At 44.5% G+C, this 14,921-nt stretch overlaps 1 protein-coding gene across 3 annotated transcripts; it reads right to left on the bottom strand.

Moving 5' to 3' along the window:
• Positions 1 to 732: 732 nt before the first annotated feature.
• On the bottom strand, positions 733 to 10,901 carry NAA60 (N-alpha-acetyltransferase 60, NatF catalytic subunit). 3 transcript variants are annotated; one of them, XM_068117399.2, is made up of 8 exons: positions 10,513 to 10,901; positions 7,839 to 7,951; positions 7,561 to 7,681; positions 6,800 to 6,987; positions 5,522 to 5,651; positions 3,074 to 3,170; positions 2,749 to 2,983; positions 733 to 1,815 (listed from the first exon to the last, which is right to left on the bottom strand). In XM_068117399.2, the coding sequence occupies exons 4-8, from the start codon at positions 6,910 to 6,912 to the stop codon at positions 1,659 to 1,661; spliced, it is 732 nt and encodes a 243-aa protein (XP_067973500.1). In that variant the 5' UTR covers positions 6,913 to 6,987; positions 7,561 to 7,681; positions 7,839 to 7,951; positions 10,513 to 10,901; the 3' UTR covers positions 733 to 1,658. The 3 variants fall into 3 exon arrangements, with proteins under 3 accessions (XP_067973500.1, XP_067973501.1, XP_067973502.1); XM_068117400.2 differs by having other exon boundaries at positions 6,800 to 6,928; positions 10,513 to 10,799; XM_068117401.2 differs by lacking the exon at positions 7,561 to 7,681 and having other exon boundaries at positions 10,513 to 10,862.
• Between the last annotated feature and the right edge of the window lie 4,020 nt (positions 10,902 to 14,921).

Raw genomic sequence — 14,921 nt, 5'->3', positions numbered from 1 at the left:
CCAGGATCCTCCACAGCTCCTCTCGAGAGCTCCTCTCCAGACTCCGTACCCTTACCGTGAACAAGAGGTTCAAATTTACATTCAACACAGCAATTGGTCACCAATTCTCTTATAACATTCGTTGACAGACGACGCAAGATGAAAACAAAAGTGTTTGGCCTATTCATGCCAAAGCCATGAAGTATCACTCTGATCCTCGTCATAGCGAATAAATAAATATATCTTTGCCAGAACTCCTCGTGATAAAACATAAAGGTCAGTGGGAATTTTGACTAATGCGTGCAGAACAGCCACGACAGTTGCGGTTCACACAGCCCAAGTTGTTCCGAAAAACTGGCCGAGAGGAACAGGTACCTCCGAGTTGTCGAGCTGGGGTTCGGATCTCAACCCAGCTATAAACTGTCACCCTGGTGTTTCAGTGTGCGTGCCGTCCATTAAAAGGATGTTAAGCCAGAAGATCCTTCCGCGAGTCCTGGTCGTTGGTGGACGTTAAAGATCCCTCAATGTCTTTTGTTACAACAAATTACAAATTCCTACGACGGTCAACTATCATGTCTGGCCAGGCATTTGCAGAAAGATTTGGGCCAGAATCGTTCAGGTTCAGCCCGGCAGACAACATGGATCAATATTAGAGCCATTAAGGAAGAGGAAGCCGCCAGAGTGGGAACTTCAACGAGACAGGAAGAACACAAGACAACTTGGTAATGACAAAAGTGCCTAAGACAACGTGTGTGTGTGTTACGGCTTCTCTGATGCATTTATAGTTGCAAAAGCAAATAAAAACATTTACAATAACATCTATCCGATATAAAGACCCCCAACAACACTCAATATCTGCAAATACAACCACCTTAAGGGGAATGACTAGATCTCTGGCTCCCACCTAGTTATGAGGATGTGCTGCGTTGTAATCTGAAAGACATATAAACTGTGGTTCCGTTTAATCCATCAGGACGCCTCTTATATAATTTATAACATTCACATTTTAAACAGACAAAACAGTCGGACCAACCGTGATAAAATTGGAGAAAAGGATCGCCGGTAGGTCATGATTGAAAAGGTCTTCAGGTTTTTAACGCAAGCTTCAATGGCTCTCAGGCCACAACTTTGCTCCTTCTGAATATAAAAATCTTCCCGGGGGAGGTAATTTTGGTCGTCGGTTCATCGAATCGTTCCATAAAACCGTATCAAGTTCAACCTTCAGGGCAAACATCAGGGCAACGTTCAAGACACGGGGATAAAAACCTGTCATAACTCACAATCTAGAGCAGGGAGGGCCACAGGAAGAACTCATTGTTATTTGTTATTTGCGGAAGATAAAGGGAAACGCCATAATCACATACATGTGTAACGATTATAAAGACTATGATGCGGCCATGAAGAGACTTTTGGTTAAGTTAACACGAGCTTTGTGAACGCAACGCTGCTGCTTGTATATGATAAATATATCTATGTGTACGCTCGGCTCTGTCACTGTCTGTTGCAGGTCCAGTTCTGTGGTTGCATCTGGAGTTCAACCTCAACCACCAAGCAACACAGCTGCCCATCCTGGCGGCAGCATTCGAGCTGAGATCGCTAGCTAAGGAAATGACGTTGAACGGTTCGAGCTGTTTGGATACGATACGACGTGGCACCAGGTGGTGGTTGCGGCCAATCCATCACAATGTGCGGTGGCAGGTAGCACTGGGCTTGGGCGGAAGGTTACGCCAGGAAATCAGTCTCTGGACGACGCGGTGCGCCTGCTGCAGAAGGCGATGAGGCAGAGAACAGGGCCGCAAGGAGGCCAGTGCGGCTCCCACGTACTGCACGTAGTCCGTGCGATGCGGTCAAGGTGCACACAACAGCTTCAAACGGATCGGCACGAGTCCTAAAGGTACAAGGTGGCCCATAAAATGATAACCGTTTTCCTTTGGTTGCTAGTTGGTAAGCAGCGATTGTTAGCGCCTTACGTCGCATTGTACATCAAGAGAAGCTTGTCGGAATTACTTTTTAATCGCATATATGGAATAAAGAGATCAGACAGATACGCACAGTGGTTCACACAGGGTGGTGCATCTCCCCATGCTGCGAAAGTTGTCCTCGATCTTTCGTCAAATCTTTTGAAGATTCTATCATGTTTCTCAGGTTGCAGATACGCATCAATGTGGAATGACATGGGCACTCATCGCCGCCCTCCTCCACTTTCCCTCTCCCGACTGAAATCCATGTCGATATTTTCTCAAGGGGTATTTGATGAGCGAAGCCTTTAGGAAAAGTCCACAAACTAACATGGAGAAGACAAAGCTGTGGAATTGTCCGGCTTGACCGAGGACACGTGTTGTGAGGTTGCGCAATGATTTCACCCATCGGTTGGAGTAAATTGCAAAACTGCGGTCACAATGAACGTATTTTCCGCAACAAAATAAATCTCCAAGGAAGACGGTCCAAGTTGTTCTTACAAACACATCGTTGCTTTGTACACATTAAAACCTTGCAATCGAAACTTTTAACGCGTCATCATTTGGTGGGCCACCCTGTATACATCTTGCATCTCGAGCAAGCTTAGTCTCCACCAAAGCGTGCTCAACTAGTTGAGGCCTCGGACTCAAACATGTACTCACCGAGGTCGAAGCAAAAGTAAAATAAAACAAAACGCTCCACCAAACGTATTTAGAAATGTCGAACAATTTCCAAGACATCGTTCTGGATCTTATGCTCGCTGGACCTAGACCATCTCCCCTTCCGCGTGCACTCGGAACATAAGGATATATAAACGTCCAGGGTGCGTGCCCTCCGTTTAGGTACAGCACGTAGGTGAAGCCGTCCTGCAACACACCGCGGATGGAATAGTAATACGGCAGGTAGTGGTGCTGCCGGAAATGGCGGTTCTCGTAGAAGCGGATCGCGTTGGTATTTGTGGTGAGCACGTGCAGGTAAAGAGCTTTGCAGCGCTCCTGGTTTTGGTTTGTAATGTGTGTCATCAGGCTGTCCAGTAAGAGGGAGCCTGTAAAAACAGCAAACCATAGGATGACGGCAGCAATTACCCATCTAATGAACACCGCGACAATCAGAGATTTCTGAAAATGTGGCATACCTACGCCGAGGTTCCTGAACTCCTTCACCACACCCAAACTCAGGATGTATGCCACATACGTGTCCAAAGGAAAGCTAGATGCCAGGATATCTGCATCCTAGGAACAGTAACAGAGCTGGAAGTCAGTGCTGCAGCTACCAACAGACATTGGTCAAAATACTTATCCTTCAGCTCCTATAATCGCAACTCGACTCTGGGTTGTGTTGCTCGGATTTGAATTTCAGTCCAGCTCTAAACCGTCCTCCTGGTGACTCGCAGGCAGAGATAAATGTGTGTGCCGTCCCTCGGATGGACGTTCAAGTGGGCGTTCCGTCTGCAAGCATTAGTTGGTGGACGTTAAAGATCCCGCAGTGTCCTTCACAAAGAGTAGCTTCACAGCGCACCTCGTGTCAAGGCCAATCTCCCCATCAAGTTTACATGCACGCCAATCTCCTCTCAGTTCATCCATCCTCCTTCTATTCACCCTCTTCACTCCCACAATAATCCTGACCCAGTTGTTCTCGTAAACTTGCAGCTTCTGTTGATGCTGTCCGTCAGTGCCACCATCTCCAAATCGTAAAGGTAGGTCGGCATTACACATGACATAAGAAACTTCCCTTTCAATTTCCTCTATTTTTCTGTCTGCAATCAATTCCTGAACCCTCCTCCATGCATTTGAACCCATTTGTATCCTCTTCCTCATCTCTGCCTCTGACTTACCATCCCCGGTCACTGTCCCCCCCCCCCCCCCCCCCCCCCCATATACTCAAACCTATCTCACTGCCTTCTCCATACTCATCTTCAATCCAAGTTTCCAGAATGCCTCCTTCACCTTCCCCAGTATCTCCTGCATCTCCTGCCTACTCTGCGCCGCTACAGTCAGATCGTCTGCATTCAACATCCTCCCCAGAATTGCTTTCATTTTAACATAACTGCTTACCAAATTCATCACCATGATAAATAGGAGTGGGCTGAGAGAGCTTCCCTGTCTTAACCCGATGTTCACGCTGAACTCCCCCAACATCCGAGGGCTGCCCACTACATCCTAGGGCAACATCCCACTCCACCAATATCTTTGGGCTGCCCACTACATCCTAGGGCAACATCCCACTCCACCAGCATCCTCAGGCTACCCACTACATCCTAGGGCAACATCCCACTCCACCAACATCCTAGGGCTGCCCACTACATCCTAGGGCAAAATCCCACTCCACCAGCATCCTCGAGCAACATCCCACTCCACCAACATCCTAGGGCTGCCCACTACATCCTAGGGCAACATCCCACTCCACCAACATCCTAGGGCTGCCCACTACATCCTACGGCAACGTCCCACTCCACCAACATCCTAGGTTCCAGACTGCTTTATATAAAGAGTGCAGGCAATCTATTTAAGCAAACAAGGGAGGCGGCAAATGAGAAAATGATGGAGGGTGAAGAAGAGAGGCATCATATTGAAATACGCAATTTGGTGTCTGTCTGCGATACATTTGGTCGTTACTTATCCAATCCCAACCAAACCTGCCAGGGGACTAAGGGCCACACACGGAGGTTGTAGCGACTTCATCCTTCACCCTCCCCAAGTCACTTTTCTGCCTTGGTCGAACTCCATATCAAGGTTTGTAAATAGCTTATCGTGACGTTTCATGGGGCACATGTACCGAAAGTAAAAATAAACTATTCAGTCAATTCTGTCCAACATATGATTAACTTTTTAAACAGTTGCTGCTGTTGTTTAACACTAAACAAAGACATTTGGAGGAAAGCCGATGTCCTTGAGGCATTCTATGTTTATCGTGTCCCCCAAAGACCAACGGACCAAAGCCGTCTCGAATAGCTAGGCCTCTAGATAGGCTGCATTGATCTCTAACTAATAAAGGTGCTTAAATGAGTTCACGCATGAACGATGTATCCCATTTCCTGTCTGATTTTTCTAGCAATCAGAATATATGTGCATTGTTTGCAACTTGCATCTTAAGGCCTCAATTTCTCCCGGCCATGGTTTCAAATGTGATGTGCGATATTACCCAAGACACCCTTACGGCCCATTTGTGACCTTTATTTGACGTATAACCGCATTCCTTACAGTCGGTGGTATTAATACTCGCCTGAGGGATATTTGGGGAAAATTGGACGTATACATGTATATTTACACATTGGCGGTGTATAGGCTAAGCGTTGCTTGTCCGCACACCTACCAGAAGTAAAACAAAATTTATAACCACAAATTAAGCGTTTCTAGTCTCATGACATTACCAAAGGCCCATAAGCGCAAGGATGCAAGTCAACGTATTAAACTTCAACCTTGGAACAGTGTTTTGTCCTTGAGGCTCCACAAGGTAGAGAAGGAAGGGGTTTGTGGGGGCTTTTGAACAATTGCACAATTTTGTTTGTGCACTATACGTAAACAGCCACGAACCGTCCAGATTATTCCAATCTGTTTGTTTGGCATAATAACCCTCAACATACCTCTCGATGGACCTTTGTGCGAAGCTTAATTTCCGACACAATCAGGCCCACAATGTTGCCGTTGTACGTTGCAGCCAGAGAGAAAAAGCGTGGGCTCGTTGTGATGTCCTGGTACCAAGAATCGGGATACCTGTCACATGTCAAATACAATGAATGTTACATTTCGGATAGGTTAACAAAAGTTTTCATTTGAAACTGTTTTGCTCCCCATCCCACCTCCTACCCCTCCCCGCATTCAAAAACATGGACACTGCCACGGAAATTATACTGGCGGGGCCTCGAATGACAATAAAGAGAGGAATGTGAATGCATTTCAGCGAGAAAAATCTGCCACAGCCTTTGTTACTTGATGTTCAGCATTTAAAAAGGAGAAGAGCACAGATAATCCCGAAGGTTAACATCCATGGGGAAGGAGGAAATGCCCCACCATTGATGTGACGTCACTGGTACCCAGAGTGCCCCGGGAATTGACGGCACTACCTCCAATCTCAGTGGTTGCATTTGTATCCACTTATAGTTCTGTTTTGTCTCATGTATTTGACTGCATGTCTGAGCGAGTGAGCGAGCGAGTGTGCGTGTGTGTGCGTGTGTGTGTGTGTGTGTGTGTGTGTGTGTGTGTGTGTGTGTGTGTGTGTGTGTGTGTGTGTGTGTGTGTGTGTGTTCCACAACGAGCCTTAGCTTTTTTTTTTTTTTTCTTCTTTTTTAAGTCACAACACACAGCTCTTGTAACCTTAGACATTTTAGAGCTGGGCCAAGATTCAAACCCAGGCTAGAAAAGCAAAAGCAGCACCGAAAGCGGTCGCACGGACAGACACAAACTTCAACTTATATATATGAATGAATATATGAATGATCGTTTTAAGGCCATTTTCCCCGCTAGAGCAGGGGTTAGCCTTGCGGGGCCCCATGACAATCATGGTTCCCTGTTTGAGGCAATGTTTTTATGGCCGGATGCCCTTCCTGACGCCAACCCTTGGTCACGCTCTTACGATGCGCAGGGATACGGTGTACCTATTCTAAATCGGGGTACACACCGTGATCATTCATCCCAGCAAGCTGGTACTCAATTTGCCAACCTCGGAAGGATGACAGGCAGAGTCAACCCCCCTGGCATTAATTCAGCGATCGACCGGGATTCTAACCCAGGATCCTAGGATCCCAAGCCAGCACCCTAACCGCTAAGCCAACACCAGGCTTCAAACAAACTTCAACTTATATGAAATATTTAATACTTTATTTATTTACTTTTCGACACATGCTGTTCTGTAGGTTACTTACTCGATAGGGAACCAGTCCACACAGAGATGTTTGACAACCTCAATGTCCTCAGGGGTCAGGTAGCGGAGCTGGATTTCTCCCACTCCCTCCGTGGTTACCGTCGTCTCAGACATTCAGCCGTCCGACGAGCTGCGGTCATCACAATAATTGCTGACGGGCTGCCAGACATGCCCTTTACACCACGACACCTACAAAGAGTGTAACAACTTGTATCAAAACAGCATCACAAACAAGTTGAAGTGACATTGGGAAGGAGGATGTCAGGTGAGGAGGATTTCTGGATAGGGCTCCCAAGTTATCCAGAGAAAACAAGGGCCAAGTACCCCCATCCCTCTTCATTTTTCAAAATCAATTCTGCTCTTCCTATTCTCTCATGCATGAGTAATACGTACATGAAAACCTCTAAAGAAACAAAATAACTCTGTTTGATTTGGTGTACATTCATTGCAATGTGAATTTTTTTTTGTATACGTGGTTGAGGCTCATGGAAGAGCTAGAGCAGAATGGGAATGGAAAGGGGAAACACCAACAGTGGAGTCGAGGTGACAGTGAAATCAAGGGGGAGGGGGGTGGGGAGAATGACACATGGGGTGAATAGGCCTATACAAGCTGAATGGAACACACATCAAGAAGAGGAAGGGGAATGTGAGGGTGAAAGAAAAAGAACAAAGCAACCAAACTAACATAAGGAAAAGAGGTGAGGGAGAGATGGGGGTGGGGGGAAGGAGGGGAACACAATAATCTGGAAAAGTTTGAATAACCTGGAGTGTTTGGGAATGGAGTCATTTGAGGCAGAAGAGATCATGAGTATGGATGGGGTGACCTGAGTTAGTGGTGAACAGCCATTTTGAAGTCCTGGAGGGAATAATGGGACTGAACAGACTGGGGAAGTCAGTTCCACAGGTGAGAGAAAAGAGGTACAAATGAGTTCAGCAGCCCAAATTATTCCCACCTTCTTGTGGAGTCTTTCATTAACCGGCTGGCCAGGCCTGAAGGTAACAGGATTTCACACCTTGTTTAGCGCCCGGCAACAACTCACCTCCTCTTCGTGAAAGACACCGCAGGATCGTTAATGCCCACCAACTACCAGTGCTGGCAGGTCCTCCGGCTTAACGACCTTCCGAGGGACGGTACACGCATCGATGCCTCACCCTGCATGCGAAACACCAGGATGACAGTTTATAGCAGCGTCTGGATTCAAACCCACGCTTGATGGCTCAGAGGTGGGTCCAGGCCATTCCTCCAGTCCAGGCATTTAACAAAAGCACGATGATATTCGGTGTGATGATATACGTTGTTGGTGATATCGCAAGTGTGACGGCTTTAGCGACACATGCTTTCAATGTAGGGTCTTCAGGGCTAACCCATAATGCCGTGCGCACCACTATGTTGGTCGTCTTAACTTCCCTGGCAAAGATAGCATCACCAGCTCTATAATCTAGCATGTTTATCTCGTTATTCTGACTTACTGTAATGGAAGGTTACGTTAATTATTTGGCCCTGTTAGATCTTGTTTACCTTTTCTCTCTTGTTGAGCTTGCCAACCAATATGGTTCCGCGCACTGCATCATGGGTACTGAATCCCCTCAAGCAAATGATAGCATATGCCATTTTGAAATACCTAAACCACACGAGCTTACTCATGAATGATATTTTTTAATTACAGTTATAATAATTAGTTATAATAATAATAAAAATACAGTTCATAGAACTTTTAAGCAATGCCAAAAATATCAAGAAACGTTTCGTATTTCCACAATTTGTTTCTCGTTTCTCGAGTCCTCAATCAAAGTTTGCAAAAAGGCTGCATTTAAAGAAGATAAACACCAACAGTTATCTGGCAAGCTAACTCAAAGCAAAGCTCTGCTGGGTTTACTAAAAAGGAGCAGATCTTGACGGTTAGCACTTGGCTTCCATCTTCATCATCCCGATTCTCCCTCAAGATACTTTCGGGGATGGGAGGAGCATCCTCAGATGTATATCAACAATGAGTGCATCTTGTACCTGTTTTAAAATAAATGTGATCAAACTGCCAACTAAATATTTTGTCAATTTCCAGAAAGGTAGGTCTATAGGCAAAAATAGAGCTGACCTACAGGGTGAGTCATAAGTCCCAGGACACTGTTTTCGCTGCTTATACAAGATTTGTTTTTACAATATATTGATACTTTATTTTTGTCAGATAATACAAATAATATATTAAAGCAAGATGGCAGACAGCAGTCCATTTACAGTGGAAGAGAGGCTGGTATCATTGGTGTGGTACCACGAGAGGAGAAACACAAACAAGTCGATGAAACCGGTGCAAGAAGACTTCGAGGAGCGTTTTGAAAGCCAGAACCATCAAGATCAAATCTTCATCTTTGGGAAAAAAAGGAATTTCAGACTGGAAGTGTACTCGACAGCAAGTGCAGCGGACGACCAAAAATTCGTGATTTGGGAATTCAAAACATTAAAACATCCGTGATCAGATTTCCGGGAAAAAAATCATTACGGAAGCGTTCTGCAGAGTTGGGTGTTTCGTATTCATCGTTACGTCGCACAATGGCAGAAGATCTTCACATGAAACCATATGAACCAAATGTCAATTGTGAATTGTCAGGTGCAGATCATGAATACAGGTTGACAACTTGTGATGTGAATTCTCAATCTTGCTTGTGAAATGACAACGGCGGACGTCATACGGATGCACTCGATACCTAAGAAGGTATTGTACGGTAATTGTTCTTTTAGTTACTTTAATATGTTATTATTACTCCTGTTATTATGTATTACTGTTATTACTGTAATATGACATGACTCACCCGTATAAATTCCCCTTCACTATTTTAAAATATGAGAAGAGGCAGCGATCATTATCGTAGGGACCGCAACGGTACCACTGCGCATCCACTTTCTTGCACTAAAATCTTTCGTTTCTATCGACGGAGCGAAGTCGCGTTGGATTGTATCCATTTTCGGCGTTTTTCCATTGCATTGTGGGAGGTAGGGGTGTATATATATATCGGATCCCGGAACTATCCGCAATCACGTTGTCACAATCGGCTTGAAAATCGTCCAATTTTTGCAGAATTACGACCATTTTAGAGGCAAGTACAACTTTGAACTTCGATTTTTCCCGTAAATTAAGGAAGAATGTTAATTAATTTGGCATCAGTCGGTAACAAATTGTGTTTTCTACGTCAAAATTACGATGATTTTGTGTGGTAGTTTAGTGCATCGTCGCGCAGAGTTGTTAGGGTTAGGGTTAGGGTTAGGGTTAGGATTGTTAGGGTTGTTAGGGACCGTGTGGTTGTGAGAATGCGACTGCGATGTTGACATGTTCTTTTCTCTTAAACTTTTACTAAACTTTTCATTCAAAAATGCCATTGAAAAATTACCGGTGCATAAACATTTCAAACAATCATAAAAAAGCAGCCCCTTGGCCAATTTTGATGAATTTTGCATCAATCAACTGGGAATTACAAGACAAAATCATTGATACATTTCACAGAACTTAGTGCAATATTTAAATACCCCATTTCTGTCCCTAATTATAGGCGGTGTATAAGCTGAGTAGTGTTTGGTAAGGCCCATTGAGGATTTGAGGTAGCCGTTTATCAACAACGTTTCAGAGTAAACGCAAGGTCACAGTGTAGTCTGAAAAACACCATTGACATAAAAGGAAGGTGAGGTTTAGTAAAGACTATTACGGCCTAGAAGTCTGAACTTACCTGCGCAGTAGCCAAGATCTCGCAGACGGGAGCCGGAGCTCGGTCGGACCAGTGCTGGGAAAGCCAGGACAGAGGCGGTGAAGCCGTGCTATCACGGGAGTGACATAGAATTCGTGCATCGCGGTGTCATCGCGTTCGATCCGCCTTTAGCTTCTTCTGGCGTTTCGTTCTATTTCATAATCCTTTACACACTTATTCAATCTCAGACAACGCAACGTTTTCCTCTGCTTACTTTCACTTTGAGCCTCCCCACTTTTCCTCGTCTACTTCCTTCCTTCTCTTCAGATAGAAAATAATTTCGAGAACACATAGAGGAAAATAATTGTAATGCCAAACATCGACACAAATATGAAGGATACCGTGTGGATTTATTGAAGTTAAAACGCCCTAATACGTTTTTTAAAAAACGCCGCAAGCATCACTGCTCGTTATACTGACATGGCCGCCATGCACTGAATAAGAACAAAAACGCTTGTAAGTGGATTAGGCTATGTTGCTGTGTCACTTCATTAAAGTGGAATATAGATTTTTCCAATGTATTTATATCGATCTATATAGGTCATTTTGAATAATAAAAAATATGGTTGGCGTATTTTGGACACCGCATTATTACATGACCGCCATCTTGAATATTTGTTGTTATACTCACCAGATGAGAGGGTATTGCATTTGATTCCGTTTGTCTGTTTGTTTGTCCGCACAGAATAAATATGGTTTTCTCTGAAACCATTGGTCCAATTGACAAGAAACTTTCACCATAGGTGCACCTGCTCCTGTAGAAATTTTAAATAATTATGACGTCATAGGGCACGTGGTACGGGCGCCATCTTAGAAAAACTTGCAACTCCATATCATCGAAAGGGCTGCATCTCACTATAATTCACCAAATGTCTGTCAGTCTGTCCATCTGTTCCCAGGTACCGCAAAAACGGCTAAACTGATCGCAACGAAATTTTGGGTGGGTAATCCTACCCCTGGAGTAAAATAGGCTATACTGTTTTCCCAATTTCCCAATTTTCCAGTTTTCCAAACACTATGGAATAATATTTACCGATATGAACAGTGATGTGGCTTCTATTGAAATTCTACAAATACTGTTTAGATTTTGATGATTTGCGTGTGATATTCAACGGATGTTTACATAAATCGTTTAAAATAAAAAAAGCCTTAGATTTCTGATATTTTGCCTTTTCATTTGGGCCTCCCAATCGAAGCCCCGCCCGTAGGGCTGGTACTGTTGCGTGTCTTCTTACTATAATTCACAAAATGTCTGTCCGTCTTTCCGTCCATCTGTTCCCAGGAACCGCAAAAACGGCTGAACCGATCACAACGATATTTTGGGTGGGTAATCCTGGGACCCCCCTGGAGTAAAATAGGCTATATTGTTTTTCCAATTTCAGGTTTGGTCTGCAGCATTTTCAGGTTTGGTCTCCAGCATTTTCAGGTTTGGACTGCAGCATTTTCAGGTTTGGTCTCCAGCATTTTCAGGTTTGGACTGCAGCATTTTCAGGTTTGGTCTCCAGCATTTTCAGGTTTGGTCTGCAGCATTTTCAGGTTTTGTCTCCAACATTTTCAGGTTTGGTCTCCAGCATTTTCAGGTTTGGACTGCAGCATTTTCAGGTTTGGTCTCCAGCATTTTCAGGTTTGGACTGCAGCATTTTCAGGTTTGGTCTCCAGCATTTTCAGGTTTGGACTGCAGCATTTTCAGGTTTGGTCTCCAGCATTTTCAGGTTTGGTCTGCAGCATTTTCAGGTTTTGTCTCCAACATTTTCAGGTTTGGTCTCCAGCATTTTCAGGTTTGGACTGCAGCATTTTCAGGTTTGGTCTCCAGCATTTTCAGGTTTGGTCTCCAGCATTTTCAGGTTTGGTCTCCAGCATTTTCAGGTTTGGTCTCCAGCATTTTCAGGTTTGGTCTGCAGCATTTTCAGGTTTGGTCTCCAGCATTTTCAGGTTTGGACTGCAGCATTTTCAGGTTTGGTCTCCAGCATTTTCAGGTTTTGTCTCCAGCATTTTCAGGTTTGGTCTCCAGCATTTTCAGGTTTGGTCTCCAGCATTTTCAGGTTTGGACTGCAGCATTTTCAGGTTTGGTCTGCAGCATTTTCAGGTTTGGACTGCAGCATTTTCAGGTTTGGTCTCCAGCATTTTCAGGTTTGGACTGCAGCATTTTCAGGTTTGGTCTCCAGCATTTTCAGGTTTGGTCTCCAGCATTTTCAGGTTTGGTCTCCAGCATTTTCAGGTTTGGACTGCAGCATTTTCAGGTTTGGTCTCCAGCATTTTCAGGTTTGGTCTCCAGCATTTTCAGGTTTGGTCTCCAGCATTTTCAGGTTTGGTCTCCAGCATTTTCAGGTTTGGTCTCCAGCATTTTCAGGTTTGGACTGCAGCATTTTCAGGTTTGGTCTCCAGCATTTTCAGGTTTGGTCTCCAGCATTTTCAGGTTTGGTCTCCAGCATTTTCAGGTTTGGTCTCCAGCATTTTCAGGTTTTGTCTCCAGCATTTTCAGGTTTGGTCTCCAGCATTTTCAGGTTTGGTCTCCAGCATTTTCAGGTTTGGTCTCCAGCATTTTCAGGTTTGGTCTCCAGCATTTTCAGGTTTGGACTGCCGTATAACGTTATTTTTCCGGGTACCGCAAAAACGGCTGCACCGATCGCAATGATTTTTTGTGTGTATTCCTGGAACCCCTGCAGTAAAATAGGCAATATGCAAATCTTCCAATTTCAGCTTTGGTCTCCAGCCTAACGTTATTTTCCCACACCTCTGGATATGCTTCGTTTTCTTTCGACCTTACTGGTTGTGACGTGAAACACAATCGATGGATAACTCATGACACCCAGGAACATATCGTGCTTGCCGACTCCGTTCACATCACTTCAGGGTACACTTGACATTTTACCTCTGGGTACACTGACACTATATCGTAAACCTTATTCATATCCACGAAACGCCTTCACATTACCTCAGCGAAATTCAATCTTGCTATAATTCACGGACTGGCGTGTGCATGTTTGCGTGTGTCTGTGTGTACGTGTGTTCATGTGTATGTGCATTGTGTATGTGTTTGTACGTTTGTGTATATGTGTATGTGTGTGTTTGTGTGTACGTGTGTTTGTATGTACGTGTGTTTGTATGTATGCTTGTGTATGTGTGTTTGTGTGTACGTGTGTTTGTATGTGTGTTTGTATGTGTGCATGTACATATGTTTGTATGTTTGTGTATGTGTGTTTGTGTATGTGTGTACACGTGTTGGTGTGTATGTTTGTATATAGTGTTTGTGTCGTTTGTGTGTATGTGTGTGTGTGTGGTTGTGAGTGTATATGTGTTTGTCACGCTACTCCTCCTGAAGTTATGGGTCGATCACATCCAGACTTGCAACCATAGGTGTAGTTTGGCTCATCTATTTGGGGGGGCAATGGCTTAATCTTTATTACTAGGGCATGCCCGTACTATATATATATATATCTAAAATTATATCCCCCCCCCCTCTATTTACATGAAATGGTTTGGTCCAAAGCGAACGGCTTGCGAGTACGGTGACAATCCCCCCCCTCTATTTACATGAAATGGTTTGGTCCAAAGCGAACGGCTTGCGAGTACGGTGACAATCCCCCCCCCCCTCTATTTACATGAAATGGTTTGGTCCAAAGCGAACGGCTTGCGGAGTTTGGTAAAGAAATCGCCATAGCGTGCACAAACGCGCAGGAAAGCGAAAGAATCGCAAATTAGTTTTAATTAGTTTTAAAACATAGTTTAACGCCAACATAGCGGCAACATAGTTTGCCAACGTGAAATAAATGAATACGCTCTCAAATGTGCCGTCCGAGGCAGAGTCTGTTCGGCACGTTCGGCACACGTGATAGCTCGCTGCTCTCTGATTGGTTGAATCGTTTTTTGGACATAGCTCGGTAACTACTTGTCCGATTAATATGAAACCTTGAAAAGGCACATCCTCGGGTCCCCAGCAATATACCTGGCAAGTTTAAAGTATATCGGACCCGTGGTTGTCGAGAAACAGCGGTCACAAACAAACAAACATACACACAGAGATTACTGGAATTATAGATAGACTAGGGCATGCCCGTACTATATCTATATCTAAAATTATATCCCCCCCCCTCTATTTACATGAAATGGTTTGGTCCAAAGCGAACGGCTTGCGAGTACGGTGACAATCCCCCCCCCCTCTATTTACATGAAATGGTTTGGTCCAAAGCGAACGGCTTGCGGAGTTTGGTAAAGAAAAGAAATCGCCATAGCGTGCCCAAACGCGCAGGAAAGCGAAAGAATCGCAAATTTAAGGAAATGCCCGTACTTCCGTAAGGAAGAGAAAAAAAATGAAAAGGAAAAACATTCCAAACCGCGAGGGAAAACAACACGGCACGTCGACACAACAACGTGTCCTGTGATTGGCCGTA

This window comes from Myxine glutinosa, chromosome 5 (assembly GCF_964187855.1).
Source record: "Myxine glutinosa chromosome 5, kmMyxGlut1.1, whole genome shotgun sequence".
NCBI lineage: Eukaryota > Metazoa > Chordata > Myxini > Myxiniformes > Myxinidae > Myxine > Myxine glutinosa.
Note: the sequence above shows the minus strand (reverse complement) of the source record. Positions and strands in the feature narration are given on the sequence as shown.